This window comes from Aythya fuligula, chromosome 3, assembly GCF_009819795.1.
Source record: "Aythya fuligula isolate bAytFul2 chromosome 3, bAytFul2.pri, whole genome shotgun sequence".
NCBI lineage: Eukaryota > Metazoa > Chordata > Aves > Anseriformes > Anatidae > Aythya > Aythya fuligula.
Genome location: NC_045561.1, coordinates 8,984,962 through 9,005,581, shown reverse-complemented (window position 1 = coordinate 9,005,581; position 20,620 = coordinate 8,984,962). Strand labels below are relative to the sequence as shown.

At 41.9% G+C, this 20,620-nt stretch overlaps 1 protein-coding gene across 1 annotated transcript; it reads left to right on the top strand.

Annotated features, from left to right (window-relative positions):
- Positions 1-312: 312 nt before the first annotated feature.
- PLEK (pleckstrin) lies at positions 313-16,818 on the top strand. The gene is made up of 9 exons (XM_032185237.1): positions 313-397; positions 3,979-4,134; positions 9,348-9,529; positions 10,763-10,854; positions 11,153-11,337; positions 12,813-12,917; positions 14,308-14,391; positions 15,628-15,697; positions 16,583-16,818. The coding sequence occupies exons 1-9, from the start codon at positions 350-352 to the stop codon at positions 16,720-16,722; spliced, it is 1,062 nt and encodes a 353-aa protein (XP_032041128.1). The 5' UTR covers positions 313-349; the 3' UTR covers positions 16,723-16,818.
- Positions 16,819-20,620: the final 3,802 nt, after the last annotated feature.

Genomic DNA, 20,620 nt, shown 5'->3' with positions numbered 1-20,620 from the left:
TAGAGCTCATGTATTCACAGAGTGGGCTTGAGACCTTGGGATTAGGCATTAAAATGCTTATTCAGTTTCCCAGGGCTCTGTCACCAAGGCTGGCAGTGCTTGATACAGTGGGACGTTCTGTCATGCCGGTGCCTGCTCTGTCAGAGGCAGCCTATAAATACACGCGTGCTTCTGCGTTTCCCTATCTCTTACCCTAAGAGGAAATGGGCTTGTTTTCATGTGATTAGCAGGCAGAGGAACTTGTGAAAGTGACACAGCTGGGCTGTAAAAAACTCTACCCCACAGACCTTGCTGCCAGAGGAGCCTAACTGCTGTCTCCGATAGACCTCAGAGCAGGACCGCCCGAGCCATGGAGCGAGAACCAATGCGCATAAGAGAGGGCTACTTGGTAAAGAAGGTAAGGGGTGGCTTTGGACAGAGGGGGAGGGAGCTGACTGAATGGGTTGTGGGACTATGGGTAAATGTACTTTGGTTTCAGTTAATTGAACAGAAGAGGTGTCTTTTTTTTTTTTTTTTTTCTTTCCCTATTTTTCTAAAAAAGAAGGCAAATGAACCAATTCCTTAAGCAATAGAACAATGTGATATTAGTGATTATAGAGGTACTTGCTAGCACTTATATCTTGCTAGTGTACTATATAAGGTACTTTGCATTTATCTTAGATGTACCTCTGGGTCAAAAATTCTTATTTTTATGAAGAATGCCTTTATTCGAAGCTTGGCAAAAGAGGTAACAGCTTGAAATGGCCACAGCCTACTTTACTGCACTTAATCAGAGTTAAACGTTGGGGGTGCATAGTGATATCACGGGTCAGAGTCTGGCCTAGGGAGAGTTTGTGGGGCTTTGGACACACCTCTCCTCTGTGAAGGTAGTCACTGCCCCACTGCAACCTCTGCTCTGGAGTCTTTTGTGGTAGAGCCCACAGGATAAGGTCAAGATTTTTATGTAAATCTGTAGTGGGGTAAAGCAGTTTAAATTGTGTCAGTTCTGGAGCTCTGTGCTGCGGTGTCTGTGCTCATCAAGACTAGAATTTCACTCATCAGAGCTGCTGGCTGGAGGGGTCTCTAATCTGGGACCGCTGTTGCAAAAAGGGCACTCATCAATCTTATTTCGACCGACACTGAGAGGAAGCAAGTTCATAAAGTAATCTCAAAGCTGCACCAACGCCGTCATGAGGAAGGAGACGACCAAATTCATGCAGAGCAGGTTGCAGATGTCTAGTTCCCATGGCCCAATTTGAAAGCAGATGGCTCACGATCCATATTTCTCCATGGCAGGGGAGTGGCTGGGAACTTAGACACTGGGGCAGACGATCCCAAGTAGTGTGTCTGGCTGGGTATGCCAGGGAAAAGATGCATACAGACGTGTCAATGTGAGTCCCTGCTGTTCCTCTGAGTTCTGGGTCCCCAGGAAGTTTCTCTGTGGGTGTTGCTAATGGAAAGTTGCAGCTGGGTGCTATTGCAATGGCAACGGGGAAGTGGAAATTGTGCTCCTGTTCTCTAACAGCCTCGTAGGTGGCTCTGTCTTTGCAGAAGTGAGCTTATGCTGCTGGTGAGGAGCAGCAGTGTGCTTAGAGGGAGGCTGGCAGGCAAAAGAAGCAGAAGATGCAGATTTTAGTGGTACCAGCTAACACGGATCCGTTAGTGAGGCTGCTGTGAACTCCACAGCCAGCGCTTCCAGCTAGGATGGGCATGTTCTCAGTTACCCTTATCTGCCAATTAAGTAATCTCCTCCTCTTCTTTGTGCCTGTAAAGTGAAACTCCTGATCAGACCTGCCAGAGTAATCACCTGTGCAACCACAATCATCTTCTAAAATGGTGGAGGTGATTTTTCACTGATTTTCTTGTTATTTACCTTAGGCTAGGAACGTGCTTGGGGTTAGTGTTTTGGCTGGTACAACATGATCTTCAGTGAATATGGATTCAGATTTAAGAGTTGATCTTATGTCAGCCTAAGCCACTGTATATGTGGGGGACCTTGGGTCATCTGAGCAAGCAAAACAGCTCATTTTCTACCCATCTAGTGCTACCGATATTTTTTTAAAAATAAATAGTTCTACCAAAGGGAGGTTGCGTGAGCTTTTAAAGTGGGTAATGATTTCAGAGAACAGTTCAGGGAACACCCATCTTTATCTGCAGCCTTTGGAGCAAGGGAGATGATTTGGTTTTTAGTCTGGGAAAATCAAATCCAGCATCCTGCATTTGTCTTTTGTGAGCTGTTTTAGCCGAGACCGACATGGCTATGTTCAGGCTTGCTGATGGTGTGGATCCGAGACTGCCAGTCTAACCCTGCTCCGCAGTGGCTTCCACTGACAGAGCATGTCAGAGTCTTCAGGAAGTACTGGACTTGTTTCTCCATGAGCAGAAGTACCGTAAGATGCAATAAACTGGCAAAAGGAAATTGCAGTGGTTCTTGTATTGGCTCCCCATCTCACTTGATTCCTTAGCAGAAAATCAACCTGTGGGTCAATTTGGGTTCTCCAAAAATGATAAATTCTTAGGGCTCAAACAAAAAATCAAACAAAAGAAAACAACATTCAATCCCTATGTGGTATCCACATCAAGGTTGGACTGTTCGTTCAGTTCTCTGCTCATCTGGGTTTCCAGAGAGCCTCCAGCACAGCAGTTTACCTTTGGAAGGCAGCATTCACTTGTGGGCTACCTTCTGCTTGCAGTGAGCGCTGCAGAGGCTGGAAGCAGGTCCCATGCTCAGTCAGATCTTTCACGGTTTTTCCTCTCCATCCTGTAAGGTCTGATTCAGAGTGCAAAAGGCCTTTCTTGACAGCTAAGGCAGGAAAAAAAGGACATGATGATCAAAGGTTTCATCCTGGAGGGGAAAGAGGGAAAGACTCAGTGTTTCTATCCTGTTCACTTCTGCAGAAATGCAAATAGAAGTAACTGCCAATTTTAAAATCAAAACAAGCCACTTGCACAGCGTGATGGTGGCCACCTCATTTCTGTCTGCAGCTTTAGCTCTGCTTAGCCACCATGGTAGAAGAGGGAGCATAAACTGAGGTCTCTCTTTATGCCAGAAAGATAAGGAAATCAAATGTTTTTGGAGGATAGCCTCTGATTTGAGGCCTACAAATATCGAGTTTGGATCAGTAACTCCTCAGAAATGTTGATTTTCAGCACATCTAAATGCTCATTTGGCTGAGCAGTGAGTCACTTGGGTGTCTGGGATTGTGACCATTTTTGAAGCCGTCTGCAGGCAGGACCAGAGGGAAGCTAGCTAGGACATGACAGTCTTAATAATTCTAGCACTTAATTGTGCTCAGCACAGAGAGAGCACAGGTCGTTCCTCTTTGAGGCCCTGTGGATTTTGCCATATGTTTCACTATACATAGGGTCTGGCCCAGGCTTTATTTCTGAATTTTTCACGTCTAACTGCTGTGATTCAGAAACAGGAAGTAAAAGCCTTAAAAGATGAAACGAAGCACCTCAATTTCTCACCGCAGCAGTTGGAGATCCACAGCCCGAGGCCTTTGAACTACTCATTATGCTTACTATTGCTTTCTTAAGTCTAGAAGTCCTCTGAGATATGTGCTTTCTTATCTGACAGCCAGGCCTCAAGAGCTGACTGTATTGTGGCACCAAGTCCTAAACACAGCACAGGAAGCCCGGAGTTAATGAGAGAGCCCTAACGGGTCAGTTCGCATCTGGATTTTTTGAGGATCGTTCCTAGTGTTGTCACTGGGTCATTTTGAAATCACAAACGTACGGAAAAGAAACATCATCTGGGGTCGTGATGCAATTTGTGAAAAATTCACAGCAGAGGTGACTAGGAGGGGAAATAAATGGTTGTCAGAAGAATAACAACATATTTTAACAGCATGGTGAGATGGGTGTGGTTGTGGCTCATTATTTCCCTTGAGACCCTATAATTATTTTAGAGTCAATCAGATGTTCCCTGGTCTTTGGTGGATATCATATAATCAGTGATTTATCAAACATAATGTACACCATGATTTATTGATGCAGGGCAGCATGTTTAATACCTGGAAGCCAATGTGGGTCGTGCTCTTAGAAGATGGAATTGAATTCTATAAGCGGAAGTCTGACAACAGCCCCAAAGGGATGGTCCCACTAAAAGGAAGCACTATTAACAGCCCATGCCAAGATTTTGGTAAAAGAACGGTAAGTAAGTTTTTTTTATAACAATGATTGACAGTATAACTGAACTCCTGGAGGCAGCAAAGGGGCACAAGGCTGCTGGTTAGATTCTTTACATTTATCCTGGTAGTCACCTTCCCTTGTCTTAGAAGGTTGGAAGCAAGGCTGGACTTGCGTAGAGTTTGAAAGGTGTGACTGAGTTAAAACTCAGGATATTTCAGGAGGAGCAATTCAGACAGTGGATTTTTTTTTTCTTCTAAATCTGTCAGAGCAGAGCTAAATTATATTGTCATGGGACACTTAGCAGTTGAGTGGGGCAACTTACGTATTAAATATAAATTTATCTGCTAAGATCCACAGAATAAAATTGTGGAAAACTATTTCATGAGCAACAGAAAAAAATAATTATTAATTACTGATTAATAATTAATTATCATGGCAAAGAGCCATGACTACCTTATTTGGACAGGAGGGAGATAAATGCTGTGGTACAAATGCCCCTCCAAAAAGCTGTGATTCCTGTTTCATTACCCTTTGGTAACTACCTGACCCCACATATTTCACATTCACATGATGTGTATGAATTGCACGCTGTGTGGTTATGTGTAGCGCTTTTGTGTGTGACTAAGAGCTAGCCACGTGTATACTTGGGGGGAGAGAGGAAAATAATTGGGGGAAATGAGTTCAAATGATGTACATATTTGGGCTGTCTGTGGCCGAGCACAGCAAGCACATGGATAAGGTCTAAACTGGACGTATTAGAACAAGTCCAGAGGAGGGCCATGAGGATGCTCAGAGATGCTCAGAGAGCACCTCTCCTATGAAGACAGGCTGAGGGAGTTGGGGTTGTTCAGCCTGGAGAAGAGAAGGCTATGAGGAGACCTTACAGAGGCCTTCCAGTACCTAAAGGTATTTATCAGGGAGTATAGAGATAGTTTAAAGCCATTACTCCTTATCCTAAAAAAAGGATAGATTAAGATTAGATATTCAGAAGAAAGGCTTTACTGTGTTGGTGGTGAGGCACTGGCACAGGTTGCTCAGAGAAGCTGTGGAAGCTCCATCCTTCACAGCGTTCAAGGCCAGGCTGGATGGGGCTTTGGGCAACCTGGTGTAGAGGAAGGTGTCCCTTCCCATGGCAGGGGGGTTGGAATTAGATGATTGTTAAGGTCCCTTCCAACCCAAAACATTTTTTGATTCTCAGTTCTCAATGAGATGCATAGATCATGATATTCATAAATCGAGTCTTATTTGAAAGAAAATAAAATGCAGGAAAATGCAAGCATATGTATGTGGTTACAGGGTTCCAGAAAAGAAAAGATCCTGTTGGTGAAACAGGATTTCCATGAGCAAAGAATAATATATTTAGCCCTTTGATAACTTAACAACTCTCAATTTCAGTTTGTTAAATAGGTGCTATAGACCCAGGAATTCCTCTCACAGAGAGTTTCCCCCAGAATCTGGGAGATTATCCAATTACAATTCAAAGAAACTTGCAGGAGGATGACTGAAAAACAAACAAACAAACAAAAAGAATCTCAGGGAGTGTTAGAAAAGTAGAAATAGTGTGAGAGAGTGCACTTCAGAGAGCACTTGATTTTCTCATATGTATAAACTGAGGAGAATTACCTGTCCTTCAGTTCTGTGGTGAGTGGAGCCAGGGTTTAGACCTGCTTACTTTCTTTTTTCTTCTCCTTTTTTTTACTTCTTTTTTTTTTCTTTCTTTCTTTCTTTCTGTGCTCTGACCAATATTTATGTGAAAAAAATATGTTGATTTTATAGAGTCTTTTTAGACTTGATCATGTTTAGAGGCTCTTAACTTAAAAGCTCTGCTTGAGCCAGTACTAACAGAGAATAAGATTGTTGTTACTCATGGGCTGAGTCAGGAAAGTGATGGGTGGCTTCTTCTCCTGGGGACAAAAGGTTTTAGAGGACCATTACTGTGTAAATCCCACTGTGGGCGGGATCATCAAGAGCTGCCAGCTCTTCCTAGATCTCTGTAGGCACTGGGAGTTGCCCACGGAAGGAGACCATTATTGTGCCTGGACAGAGAATTTCGTGATCATGCATCCCTAACCCATCCCACACCTGTCATAGATATTGCACTACCTGAACTGGCAAGGGAGAGCATCCAATTGATTCAGAAGCAGTTGAGATCAAACCCATTTACTCTTTTGTCTCCCCAACAGCTCACCCATCAGCATGGCTGGGCAATCCTTACTGTTTGACTCCTTTAGCTTTGCACCTGACCTTCTGCTTCAGCAGGCACGGCTTTGTGTCAGTGGATTGCCCCAGCACAAGGCAGGAGCTCTGCATTTTGCACTTGTCTCCACCTCTTTTGCAAACCGTGAATAATAAGAATGAAGTATAACTATATGCAGGACTAGAGCATGAGGCAGGACATTAAATAACCAAATAAAGGAACTCAGTTTATCTGCACACATTTAGCTCTGATTCAGCTAATTTGAAACCGTGTTTCTACATTATCTAATTAACAATCCTCTGTACAGCTCTTCTTACTCTTTGTGTGAGGTGTAACTCATGGGAAGGAGGGTACTATGTTCAAGAGTATTACAGTCCTACAACATAATGCTAGAAGTAAAGCTTTTCTCATAAAGTATTGCTTTCCAGACAGTTTTGCTTGTTTTTAGGTCCCACAAAGGCACTAAGATCAAAGCAGTTCTGTAGTGGTTGCTTGGAAGTGTCAGTAAAGGTATCATACTTAGCAATGATGAAAAGATAATTCACCAGCGTGTGTGCACTCTACAAAATGGGCAGAGTCCGAAGTGTTCAGTGTCAGACTTGGGGAGCAAGGCACCCAAAATGTCTTTTAATAAGGAAGATCTGCTGCAGAGTCTGAAGTCAGCAGAAGTGATACGAACGACTTCAGCAGGTGTTGGAGCGGATCCTCCTTGGGTCAGTGGGATGTTTCTGCAAGCCCAGAGACCAGCAGCCCTGGAGACACTTTGAAACCTTGTACTGTTCAGACAGCCAAAACTGCAACATGCTTATCTGTACAAGCAATACTGTCGCTGGGATTGTTCTAAAAAGCGGTTACTGCCCAAAATGATTCATTTATTGCATGTATTCCTTGAAAATACAGAGTTTTTATTGTTGTATCTTAAATCTTACAGCTGTATTTTACAGCTGAATGCAAAGCCTCTGCATTGCATACTATGTTCTAGTTGGTTACATGCTAAAACGTATGGTTCTGCTTCTTGTGTGAATTATTCTGTTTTGCAGTGGTTTGTGTACATTCATATCGACCTAAAACTAAACTTTCATTTCTAGCAAGACTTCTGTAGGGTAAGAAGTGGGATAATTCTCATTAGGTCAATTTTAAGTCTAGTCTTTCTCACTTAGTCCTTGCCCCAAATTGGACCCATCAAGCTGTGAGCAGACTTTTGTATTCATCTGATTTTACTTTGGCTTGTTGAATTGGAAAGTGTCTCTGCCTCGAGGCCTGTCTGAAACCTCATGGCACATCATCAGCACACTTGGTGTATTAAATCAACTGCAAAAAGCAGATGTTGAGGGAAAAGGAAGCAACCTTGGATTTGTTAAAGAGATACACAGTCACAGCCTCTTGTGAACAGGATATATTTGAAGATTTTATTGTAAAATATAGTCACCACTGTTCACTGTTGTTGATCTATTTCATCACTACTTAATCTGATGTTAATTCTGCTGCCTTTCTTCTTTTTCGCTTTTCCCTTGGCTTTCCTCTGGATAGTGTTATCATGTATGGTTGCTCGTAGTAGGATTCATTTTATACAATAAAATCATAGAATCGTTAGGGTTGGAAGAGACCTCCAAGATCACCTGGTCCAACCATCCCCCTACTACCAATGTCACCCACTAAACTGTGTCCCTAAGCACCACATCCAACCTTTCCTTGAACACCCCTAGGGACGGTGTTCTCTTAATTTAGCTAAATTGTTGGTGTTTATTTCAAGTTCATGTTCTAATTTTCTCAAAAATACAAACAGAAACATTTCCAGAAAGAAGACTGGTCAGTTCTAGGATTGGAGACTTAACCTTTCCAACAACTTCAGAGGAAGCCTGGTTGTCTAGCCTAGTGGCCTAGGTATCTGAAAGCTGGAGTTAAGAGAAGACTCGGAAAGGCCTTTCTCCTCATACTAGAAATAAAAACTCTAACTTTTCACTGAGATTTTGAGTATCCAGTGCTTTGTGATTTCAAAATCTCTTTCATAGAACTCACTGGGACTTCTGCATGGTTTCAGGGCATCAGGATATTTTCTATTTACCAGCCTGGTAGATAGATATTTGGGATATTCAGAACCATGCCATTTACAAAAGCAGGCTTCAGCAGACTTTGGTGTTTCGATGTCAATATTTTAGATTCACTGCTAAACTGCCCTTTTTTAGTTAGATGCCCACTGGGTCTATATATTCTAGTACAACCAGAAACCTGGTTTGTTCCACAACCAGTGGAACAAATAATGGTTCCACTTATGGGGAACTACATTTTTAGAGGAAATGGAAGCCCTCTTGACTGAGTACTTAGATCTGTATTTTCCATCTAAAAGATCACTGGATGAAAATGAGATCAAGCAGTCTAAATTATTTTTCTTCTTCAGGTTGGTGCTGTCTTTTTCTGCCTAGACCTACCATAAAAGATCTGTTCTTACTTTTGGGGTCTTGGGGAATACAGGCTTTCCACTGTGATCCATTTAGAAAAGCAGTGATCATAAGGTGTACGTAAGGGTCAGATGTTTCATCTACCTACCAAGCCCTTAAAAGACTGCAAATGTGTTCAGTTACTCTACAGTGTGACTGTGTCCTTTTCTTCCTGTGTGAATCAGTACCTGAGCAGCATGATGCAGTCTGTTTGTTTTAACGTTGCTGTTCTCCTCAAACTGAGGACATCTCTAAATATATTAAGACAAGTTTATGCCCACTGTAAGCCTGCAGGGACTGGGCATTTCAGTCTTTCAGCTGTTTTGAACTTCCCAAATCACCAGTTATAGCAGTGCCACTCACTTTTGCTGAATCAGGAATGCTCACTGGGAAGTAACTAAAGGAGTTAGTTACCCGCTCTGCGTGTCCATGTTTTTCTTCAGAGTATTTTTATTCAGCTGGCTCTAAAGCACTTTCTGTAGCCCTTAGGCACAGGTAGGCGGTATGCCATGGTGATACCAAGTTAATCATATCCAACCAGCTACACCAAAGTAACATTAAAAAAAACATTTTAATCCTTTTTATGTTTATCCTTTCAGTTTGTCTTCAAGCTCACTGCAGCCAAGCAGCAGGACCACTTTTTTCAAGCTGCCTACCTGGAAGAGAGAGATGCTTGGGTACGGGATATCAAGAAAGCAATTCAGTGCATAGATGGAGGCCAAAGGTTTGCCAGAAAATCCACAAGAAAATCTATCAGACTGCCTGAAACAATCAACCTGAGGTTTGTTCTTGTAGCTCTGCACCCATGTTTACTTCCATCAGCACCCAGTGTGGCATATGCACAACCTTGGTGTGGAGGAGCTATACCCATTTCTGCTACCTAGCTAGCTTCCCTTGGAGTCCTTTCTGTGTAACTGTTTTAGAGCATGCAGCATGGTCGAAATGAGCTAGTGGTTAGAGCTCAGTAAATCATTTTAATACATTGACTTTCATCAAAGCACGTGTATTTGTCAAAGGATTCTACTTATGAGGAATCTTCTGAGCATACTGCAGCGCAAAAGGAGACCCCAGTCAAAGCGTGATTCTTTCAGCAGAGGCATTTTTGTACAGTATAGAGTTTATTTTAGAAATAGTTTATACATTTGTTTGCTCTGCAGGCAGATGCTATTGTTAGCAATAGTTTTTGGATGGTGATGAGAGTGGTGCCTGCCAGAGGTCTTGGAACTGGCAAAGGGAGAAGAAGAGATAAAGAGTACATACAGAAAGCCATCTGCTTGTCAGTACTTTAAAAAAATAAATAAAAAAATAAGGACACTGTGACTTTTGTCTTAGCACAGTAAATACCAAGGTATAAGTGAGCCCGTTGTGCTTCTTAAAGCACTGTGTAACACTGCGCAAGACCAAGATCCAACTAAATCTGTCTTCAGTGGCTTCTGCAGCGGGATCACCCTGACTGAATAATGAACCAAAGGATTTAGCTTGTGACATTTAGTGTTCGTCCTTCTTGTCATTTCAGAGCCCCAAGGGCAATTAGTTTTGAGCAAGTGAAAAGCAAGGGGGAAAAAGGAAGTCAGACCAGGAGTCACTGAAGTTACTCAGGGCCTCTGAGAGCATGCAGGTTTTGGGGATGTCACAGTGGTTTTGCTCTGCTGAGGACCTTTGGGAGAACATAGCAAAGCACCAGGGCTGTGAAGCTCTGCAGAGGAGCCTCAGCAGTGGGTGTTCCTCTGTTCACACTGCAGTCATCACAAGTTGGTACAGTCTTAAAATAGAGGTGTGGTGAGCCCTTTGTGCAGTTACTCTTCTGTTCCTACAGTTATGATAGCGAGGTGGTGAGGTCTCTGTGCTTTGCACAGTAAACTTTTCAGGAGACCAAACTAAGTCATACTGTAGGTCTATAAAGATTGCTATGCTCATAAAATATGAAGACCCTGTGAAAGAGAATGGTATTACTGTACCAGCTGGCTAAAGCTTTTTATTTGCTAACAGTTTCTGTGGTTCTTTTTATGCACAGTGCTTTGTACCTCTCAATGAAAGATCCTGAAAAGGGAATAAAGGAGTTGAAACTGGAAAAAGATAAGAAAGTGTTCAATCACTGCTTTACAGGTAAGAAGCTCTTGTTCCTCTTTTCCACTTAATAAAAAGAGCAGAGAGCTAAGAGTCTCAAGATAGATCAAAGCAGCTCTAAGCTCTGTAGAGCACAGAGAAGTTTTAGGAAAAAACCTGGCAGAGGTCATCTTGACCAACAGGAGAGATGCTCAAAGGATGAAGCTTAAGAAAGTGTTCAGATATTGCCAAGTTAAGCAAGAGGAGGAGGAAATTAAGCCAGTGCCAGCAAGTATTTTTAGGTTTCTGCCTGTCTGGCTTGGGTTGTGGCTGATAATGTTTATTTCCTTGTAACCAGGCACTTCTGTGATTGACTGGCTGGTGTCTAGCAACTCCATCCGAAATCGCAAAGAAGGCCTCATGCTCGCCTCTTCCCTCTTGAGTGAAGGCTACCTACAGCCTGCAGGAGATACCTCCAAGGCCGCAGCTGAGGGACTCTCAGACACCCCCTTCTTAGATCTCAGCGATGCCTATTACTACTTTGTGAGTGTTGTATTCTGGTTTTCCTTTGTCCCAGACTTGCAGATACTCTGTTCTTCTGAGGTTTGAGTTGGGATTCTTAAGTCCTGGAGGGAAAGAGTGTACAGAACTAGAGATCTATGTTAATTGTCTTTATGTGGCACTCAGAATACACTGTCTCACTTTCACATCTGTAACCAAGACAGTTCTTCTGGCACTCTGAACTGAGTGCAGAGATTTTCTTAACTTGGGCATTATTCCCAGTAATTTCGGCAGTGACGAGGACTTAGCCACCACTTCCCCTGATGATTCAGTGGAATGGAAGAGAGTAATTCATCATCATGGGGCTTCTCAGAGTGGCTCAAGCTGGAAACACATTTTTGTGCACTGAGCTGGCAGATCTGACTCAGCACAGGCATGCACACACACACAGAGCTTGCCTGTGAGCAAAAAAGCAAGAGATGTTTTATTTTTTTTTTAAATCTACCTGATAACACCTGTCCTGGGTAGCTTACCCAACCTTTTCAAATTTTTTCATATTCTGTGGATGGATTTGTAGAACTTGTAATACCACAATCACAGGCAAACATTTTAAAAAATGGTTTATGGAATGATGCTAACGAAGGGTCTTCTTACTGTTAAGTAGAATGGCCTTAAATATTACAGTTTTGTTTATACTTACCATATCGAATCACTCCATGGAAAAAAATGAATCTCCCATTACTTCATTTGTTTTCCTAGAACACCTCTGTGGTAGGAAGACTTTACCTGTGCAGAAATGGAAGCACAGACAGTGCTGGTGAAGGCAGCCATGTGACCATCACAGTTCCTTGCTACTAGGGACACTTCTTTGGATACCTCATGTGTAATTTGCTTGCTTTCAGCTTGCTTTTAGTTTGATTCAGTATCAATGTGGTGTGAGGAGGTTGTAGCAGGTCAGTGTCTGATTTGGTGTCAGGTAAACAGTAAACACAAAAGCTTACTACATGCAATACGTGTGGTTATTCATACCTTTATTCATACCATTTGAGCAGTGTAAGGCTTCAGTAACCAGCATCACAATTTATCTGGTGTGGAGAAGATGGCCTAGATGAGAGTTTCCTCTTCTTCTCAAACTTCAGGTGGTTGTGATGGATGTAGGGAAAGGAAGGTTATATTGGGTTGGGGAATGGACAGCCTGGGGGTATTGGCAGTGCCAACATTGCTTCATATGGCTTCATAGGAACTGAGGTAGATGTAGATCCTCCAGCTGCCTTCAGATGCCCTAAGACCTGGTGTAGTCCTATCTCATACTGAAATGGTGACTTGGTGAGGTCCTCAACTTTACAGGATGGTTTTCCAGTAGAAAAGGTGATTTAAAAAAAAAAATCTTAATTTTTTGGTAACAGAAACAGGGTGAAAGGATGCCAAAGAGAAGCCAGATTTGTACATATATATATATATATATATAAACAGGCACCATTTGTGTAACTTCTGAATTTTCTCTTGTGGTCATGCAGCCAGACAGTGGTTTTTACTGCGAGGGGAATTCTAGTGACGATGATGTGGTCCTGAAAGAAGAATTCAGAGGCTTAGTAGTCAAACAAGGATGTTTACTGAAACAGGTCAGTATTGCACACCTTCTGTTTTCTCACTGGGATGATGATCAATAAATAAAAAATTACTCTTCTATACCTAAAAGTTTTAAAGAAGAGAGAAAAATTAGCTTATGCCATGTCTGCATTTGACAGGTTTAATCTTTGTCCTTCCTCCTTTTTACTCAATTAACCCATTTTGTAGCATGGCAGCAGGGCTTTTGTCCAGAGTTGCATGGTTTATTTTCTTAGTACAGAACAAGACAGCTTAGTGTTTTAATTAAATATGAGAGTGCTAAAGCAAGAGATGTGACAAGCAGGAGGTGTTTTAGCAAGGATATCTGCTTAAATTACACAAACTGGACGTTTGGTGCCATGAAGGAAACCAGAAAATATCTGTTGGGACCATAAGTACTTTCTGGTGGTACTCACTTGTATTTCTCTTGTTCAACCACATTACTCAAAAGCAACGGAAGAAACTGGATGTGAGTCTTTCTGCTAACGTTTACCCTGTTACATCCACCTCTGTCTAGTTAGTAGGAACTTCTTGCAAACAGCAGTAGTTAATTGAGAAACTAATATTTTGAAATACTGAGAGGAAATGATTCACAACAGTCTCCAGCAGTTAATCTGGATTTGGTCACCTTCAGTAAACTATGGATCACTGCTTGAGAGTGTCACCATTTCTGCAGATAATGCGTGTTCTCAAGACTGCAGCAAAAGATGGGGAAAACCTAGATCTGCTGGGAAGTGCTGTTACCCCAGTTACTTTGTGAATGCTGTAAAATGAGTAAGAAGGTTTCATCTTCCCTGGTCACAGGGTTTGATTTCCTGGGATGTCTCCCAGGCTGTTCTCCCTGCAACTTCTATGATTTCTCATCAGGCTCAGGCTATGAATTGCAGGATGGTTGTTTGCATTGGAGGGGAGATTTCCTGTCTTCTAGGAAGAAAGGGGAGGACTAGATGACCTGGATGTAGTCCATGAGAGCTTAGAGTCCATGTGTCCAGTACGAGTCTGTGAGACTGTGGGCTGGCCCAGACTGAGCTCTCCCAGAGCTCCCAGGATGAGATCTCCCAGAGCTTGAAAGCTCTTAAACAACACTGATTGGAGTTGGTGGACTATAAGCCAGGCTGACTTCTTAATGTGATTTGGATGCCTATACCACTTGGAGCTAAATCTATTTGCTGTCTTTCTGCTTGGTCTACACCTGTGTGAGAGGCCCTGCAAAGGCTGGGTGCCTCAGAACAGCATTGCTGGAAGGCAGCAAACTGGCAGGGAAGCTTCCTAAGCCAGCCAGCGAGGGGTACTGTGGAGAAAGGTTAGGGTCTGAACCCTTCCTGCAGGATATATTGCAGCCATGTTTTGTGGCATTTAAACCTTGTTCTGACATCTCATGTGAATTTGTTTTAATTTTTCTAGGGACATCGAAGGAAAAACTGGAAAGTGAGGAAGTTTGTTTTAAGAGAGGACCCTGCATATCTTCACTACTATGATCCTGCTGGAGTAAGATACATTTGTTCAACTTTGGTTTATTTCCCTGTTTATTTGGTGGGTTTTGTTTTGGGTTGTTTTATTTTTTTATTTTTAAAGCTGCATTCTTCTAGAAATATAAGTGGAGTATTTGCTTGGGGATGTGTGATGGAAAAGGTCAAGCAGTATAGTGGGGCTGTTTGCGCTCACACTACCTGGCTGCCTTCTGGAAAAGCAGAGGGAAGGATGGTTTCTGGGGCTGGCATGTGACATCCAGACCTGGGAACAGGCAACGCTGAACTGTGCTCTCACCTCTTCTTTGTGATTAATTAGAATTAATGTGTGGTCCCATTTGATTAAAGTGGATGAGGTTAAAAGAGCAAATCAAGGCTATACCATCATTTTGCAGTTTGTAATCAAGGTGTTTTCTGTGTCAGACTGAAACATGGCATTTTGTTTCTCATGTAATTCTTATGGGTCAAGGCCAGTTCTGAGAAAGGAAGGGGCATCACCGTAGACAAAACCTGACCCACAAAAGCCAGTGTCCAGATGGATTCAGCCCACAATATTTATTTATTTTGTCCAGCACTGTAGCAGGGTCAGAGCTATTGTTGTGGGTTCAGGTTCTCTAGGCTGTGCCTGTCCTGCTTGGCAGAAGCTGCCTAGATGCACTGGAGAATCAATGCTGAGTTTGACCTCTGTTTCCAGCATCTTTCCCACTCCTGGCTTCTTGTCCCACAAGGCTGAAGTGTGTCAGCTCGTAGGAACTGCTGGTTTCAGGCTTATGTCAACAAAAATGCTTCTTCACCCAATCTGTAGCTATTGCAATACTTCTTCCTGAAGTGTAGAAGAAGGCAAATCTGTAAATAAATGTATATCTGCTCCTGCTGCTTGTTTTTTAATAAACAAACAATGACAACAAAAACTTATAAAGATCTCTTCTTTATAACTAACCTGCTTTTCACTGTAACATCAAAGGAAAGCCTATTGCTGGCAAAAGGTTTATTATTTTTTTTCCACACCTTTGCTCAGAGCATGGTAAATAATCTGTAGATCCTGAATTCCAAATTCTGAATGATTTCCTATTTATTTGCAGATTTGCACACCTCCTACCTTCCGTATCAGACAGACTGAGGATTCCCTGGTTTTCTCATTTGACATACAAAGTCACCAAATGTTTTTGTTTTCATTCTGGAGTTTTAGTCAGATATTCACATGTGAAGAGTTTCAGAAGAGTTGTATTTCATTTTGATTTCTTATCTTCCCCAGGGAGAAGATCCTCTTGGAGCAATTCACTTGAGGGGCTGTGTGGTGACAGCAGTGGAAGATATGCCAGACTGTAAGGAACCTTACTGAAAGAGTTATAGGTTTTGTGTTACAAGTTTTTGGTGCATTCTTTAAATCTGCCTGAAACCACAAGTGTGATTTTTTTTTTTTTATATTCAAAAACAATTTGCAATGATGCAGTTATTTTTCTAATTACTAGGCTCTCTTAATTACTGGAGGAGAGTACTGTGATAAAGGTAGCAAGTGGGAATCTTGTTTGTCAGCTGTTCAGACTTGTCAAAATGATGACATGGTGTCCCTATGTTAGGATAACTGGCCTGAGACAAAATAAGCTGAGTTCTCATTTTAATTCATTAATTTCATGTGGAAGCTTTACGTTACAAATGGTTGTGCCAACGACTTGTTACTCTACATGTTCTGTTCCCTCCCAAAGCTAGAACTTGTGGGAACAGCGATGGTTAAGCGTTGCTGCAAGGAACCAGAAGTGTTTGTTCAATGCATACTCTGCCCCACAGGAGAGACAGGCTATCATCAACAGCCAGAAAGTCTGTTGTCATCTCAGTGCCTGTGTAGGCTGTGCTACCGTCTATGAAAAGTGCCAGAGATTTCTGACATGACTTAAATCTCTTGTTTTTGTACCTGGCAAAGCACCGGAGGGCTTGGGTAATGAAAGCTCTCTGCAGAGCTGCAGATTTTTCCATGGTTGGGTATCAGTTGAACAAGGACTCCTGAAAGTGAAATGTGCAGAACTCGTGGATTTTTTCTCTCCAAGACAGTGACAGATCTCATGGATCCTATCTTGCAAATGGTTTCCAAAGACATGATCAGGCACAGCTGTAGAAAGGAAGGGAATCTCTTCACAGGATGCAAAGGAAGAAACATTTTACATACAGGAATTTATTCTCTCATAGCTGACTTCCTTATTTCTTCCCTGTAGCCAAGAAGTGTGATGTTGAAAACAACCTGTTTGAAATCATCACAGCAAATGATGTCCACTATTACTTGCAAGCAGCTTCGTCCACAGAGCGTACAGAGTGGATCAAAGCAATTCAGGCAGTTTCTAGGACTGGGAAATGAAGATGATCCACCAGCCAGAAGACAGATAACTGAAATGAATCACTCCAAACAAAGCAGGAATTTTAACATTTCACTGAGAAAGCTGTATCATCCAGAAAGGCCTCCTAAGGCTTGTGGGTTGGGGCGGGAGGGAGGGATGGGTAGTAAGCTTCAGTTCTATCGTGGGCACTAACAAGCTAACACTTTCCACTTCTGTTATGGTAATATCTCTACTAAATTACAGCATAGAACATGTCACATTAGTGTGTGCTTCTTGTAAGAATTAGTCTACCTTGGGAAGGTTATGCCTTATGCCTTTCCCTGCTGCCACTGCAGACAGCAAGAATTTCACCATTACCAGGGGACAGAATCATGTTGCTGACTGTACGGAGCTCAACTAGTCACCTATAATTCAGCCTGTGTTGTGTTTCATTATCTTCTAATAATTCAAAGGCTTCTTCAGACAAACTTTACACTTGCTTCTTTACCAGCCAGTAGTTTTTCTACTGCCATGTTCTCCCATCCAAGTAATATAAAATAGGTTTGAGGAAAGAAATTTACTAATTTGAAAACCTGAACCAAACCTTGATAATCCTTTAGTGTTAAGGAAAGGGAGAATGCAGACAACTATGGAAACACCATGTGGAAAGCACTTACAAATCTCTTGTGGTATTTCAAACATGAAGCAATCTGTCTTCCATATCCACTTGATTTTGACCCTTGCTAAATTTCTCCATAAGACCCTGCTCCAGGACCATTGTTTTTCTTCATCTAGGTCTCCAAAACAGTTGCTAGGGCGTCATCTACTGCTGATATGACCTGTATTTGAATTCAGAGTCTTGCAGGAGAAGGGAAAGGATCTATGCATTACTTGAACTACCAAGTGAACTTCCAACAGAGGTGGTGCTGTTTAGGGTTTTTCTTTTTTAACCTAGAGCAATATATTCAATGCTTGGCTCTGTGCCTGAGTTATGTAAAAGAAACCTTATTATTTTTGTAACTGAAATAAATGTTATAATTTGATGGTATCAGGTTACCTGAGCAATCTTTTTATTTTTTGTCTTACTGTATGCATCAAACTTCGAAGTCTTTAAGCAAGAGCTGGAAGTCAAAGTAATACCAGATTCTGCATGTAGCCTGTTCCTGTTGCAGAAGGATGTTCTGTGTGCAAGTAAACTTCACAACCTCAAAATTTTAAATAAGGTACCTTATCCTTAAGAGTTCTTATTCAGATATCTTTAAAAATAAATGTGGAACTAAAGCTTACCTTCAATTCTGTTTCATTATACCCTTATATGCATGTATATGCATATAAGAAGCAAGGAATAAGAAGCCAGGAGCTGCTGTCATTTCAGCCTAGGGTATTCTAATTGGTGTTCAAGAAGAAACTCTCTCTGGTTCGCTGAAGCTGTAGTGTTACACAATGTTTTTGGTTATTTTAGTTATGTAGTATGAATATATTTTGCTGTAGCTGGACTGTGTCTTGGTCTGCTGGACCAGCCTGGCGATACAAGCCTGTTGGGGTCTGGAGCTTAGGTTCAACATGAAACTATGATTTTGGTGATCTACTTCATGCATTTGGGTCAATATAATTATTAACACAATGGAAAGCTATAAATACAGTGACAGACCACTATGTGGACTTAAAAGTAATTCAGGATAAATGCATTTTCTTTTTTTTGTTTTGTTTTGTTTTTAATTGTGAGGAGATAGGATATGAATGTATCATCTTCTAATTCACAAAGGCAGTAAAAACAGTTCATACAGAGCAGGTCTAAAGAGATGTGAGCCTAATATGTCTGAAGATCCTTTGCTTATTATCCTCAAACATTATATTAATGCAACTGCCTCTCCCTCTTGCCTGAGGAACTCCCTGTGGGTATATTCATGTCATGGAGATGTAGTTGGACATTGGTCTCACATACCTGCGGAAGAACAGGTGCCTCTTTTCTGCACCCCAGCACAGAGTTCCTCTGACACTTCTGAAACTCCATAGGTATCAGCTAGTGCAGAGTGATGAGATTTGGACCTCAGAGGATTTCACCAGCCCCAAAGGTCTTGGGTCTTAAATTAGGCTCATAGCTCAGGTGCCCTTTGTACTGTTTCTCCCTCACTTGAACCCCAATTTCTTTGTTTATGGAGACAACAGACAGTTTGGCCTTTATTATTTATTTTTTTAACCACAAAGTGCTTGGAATTTCAGGATTTGCAGGCCTTGGCATATCTATGACCTCAGTGGTAGAGCACAGTGAACACTGGCAATTGTCCATTATCCTAAAGGAAACATGAATTTTGCTCAAGAAGCTTCTTGTCCTTGGGGTTGAATCTGGGTAGGTCTCCTGTAAGCGTGGTAGAGCACCCCGTGCACTTCCTTGAATTACCTCAGGTAAATGATCAGATCCTGTTCTTTAATAAGCTGAGTTTCGCCTCAGAAATAACAAAGAAAATGCAGTCCCACTGAGGCAGCAGGCTGGCACAGACAGCATCCTCACGTCCATTTAGGACATCAGAGGAAATGGGCTTCTAGCAGGCATTTCCTGTGTCTCACGCAGGCTGACAGGATCACTGAAGCCTGGTCTGTCGTTCTGAGGAAGGAAGCCTCATGGCGCAAAGATACAGTTTGCTCAGCCCTGCTTTCTTGATAATTGCTTTGTGGTTGCTGCTCATTTTTGCTTCAGAGCTCACTAACGCAAAAATACCCTACAGCACAGGAAAATGAAAAATAGAAACTCACCCAACTTAGCAAACAAGGGGTGTAACTGTCTATTAAAAAAAAAAAAAATTTTACTAGTATTATACCTTGTCACTTTTCTCTGGACCCAGTTAAGGGTACAATTGCCCACTTACTAGTGATGTTTTCTCTGGTAGGCAATGGTAATCAGTGTATTTGTGGAAGAGCTCTGGTGTTTGCACCAGTCTATGCCAGTAAGTTCTCTCAATATGGACCCTCAGGTGGTTCTTCTTAACATACATCATGAGGATTTAAAGCTTTCTTTCTTTCTTGGAGGAGGATTGGAAATTTATGTTTGATGCTACCCTACTCTCATTTCCTTTCCATAAATGCTTTTATTTGCCTGACACTGGTACTATAAATGACTCCAGACTGTTCTTTCTTTAAATCAAGTTCTCAAAAGTCTTCACGTGAATAATGAGCTTCATGTTGCAGGATGAATGTGTTCTGGTGCATCCTCAAAACAGTCACAACAAGGAAAAAAAAGTACATTTCAGCAGGGCCCAGCCTTTTTTTGGTTGAGGCACCTCTCTGATAAGCTTTTCACAAGGAATGAATTGGAGACAGGTGTTAATATGGGGCTAGTTTTCAAAGATGCTCCATTTTCAAACTCATGGCAGTGCTTTTGAAAATCAAAGGAGGTCTCTCAATGCCACCAGTAGCTGGACCTTAAGAATTGTGTGTGATATGACTAGAATTGTCACAACCCTTGAACGGAATAAAGTCATTCAGCAGACAGCCACTGGAGTTGCAACAAGGTGACAAAGGCTACTCAAATAGATGTCTGTGAGGAAAAAGGAAGATCAGTTTTATGCCGGTACGATTTCCAGAGATACCAAATAGGTCTTGTCCAAGGGAATTAAATGTTAAAAAGCAACTACAAGTATATAGATTATGAGGCCAGTCCAGTCACTCCGGAGATGTGGAAGGAAAGAGGCATGTACTGAATGCTTGCACTAGAGAAGAGAGAGCAGGCCTAGCACAAGGAAATAATAACTGCAAGAGAAAAAAAAAAAAGAGTAGGCCTTCATGTTCCATGCTTCCTCCATCTGTTTTCACCTTCTATTTAATCATACTTCCACACATGCAGCAAATATTCTTTCAACACCAGTTCCTTTTCTCACTTTTGACATGAATTACTCCAGTGTTGTAGACTAACGGACAGCAAGAAAAAAGAAACAACCAAAC

Excerpts from the sequence above, each read along its gene's own strand:
- PLEK (XM_032185237.1), top strand. The coding sequence starts at position 350 with ATGGAGCGAGAACCAATGCGCATAAGAGAGGGCTACTTGGTAAAGAAG. Across the intron at positions 9,530-10,762 it reads CCTGAAACAATCAACCTGAG|TGCTTTGTACCTCTCAATGA; the intron begins GTTTGTTCTTGT and ends TTTTATGCACAG. Across the intron at positions 15,698-16,582 it reads AGTGGAAGATATGCCAGACT|CCAAGAAGTGTGATGTTGAA; the intron begins GTAAGGAACCTT and ends TCTTCCCTGTAG.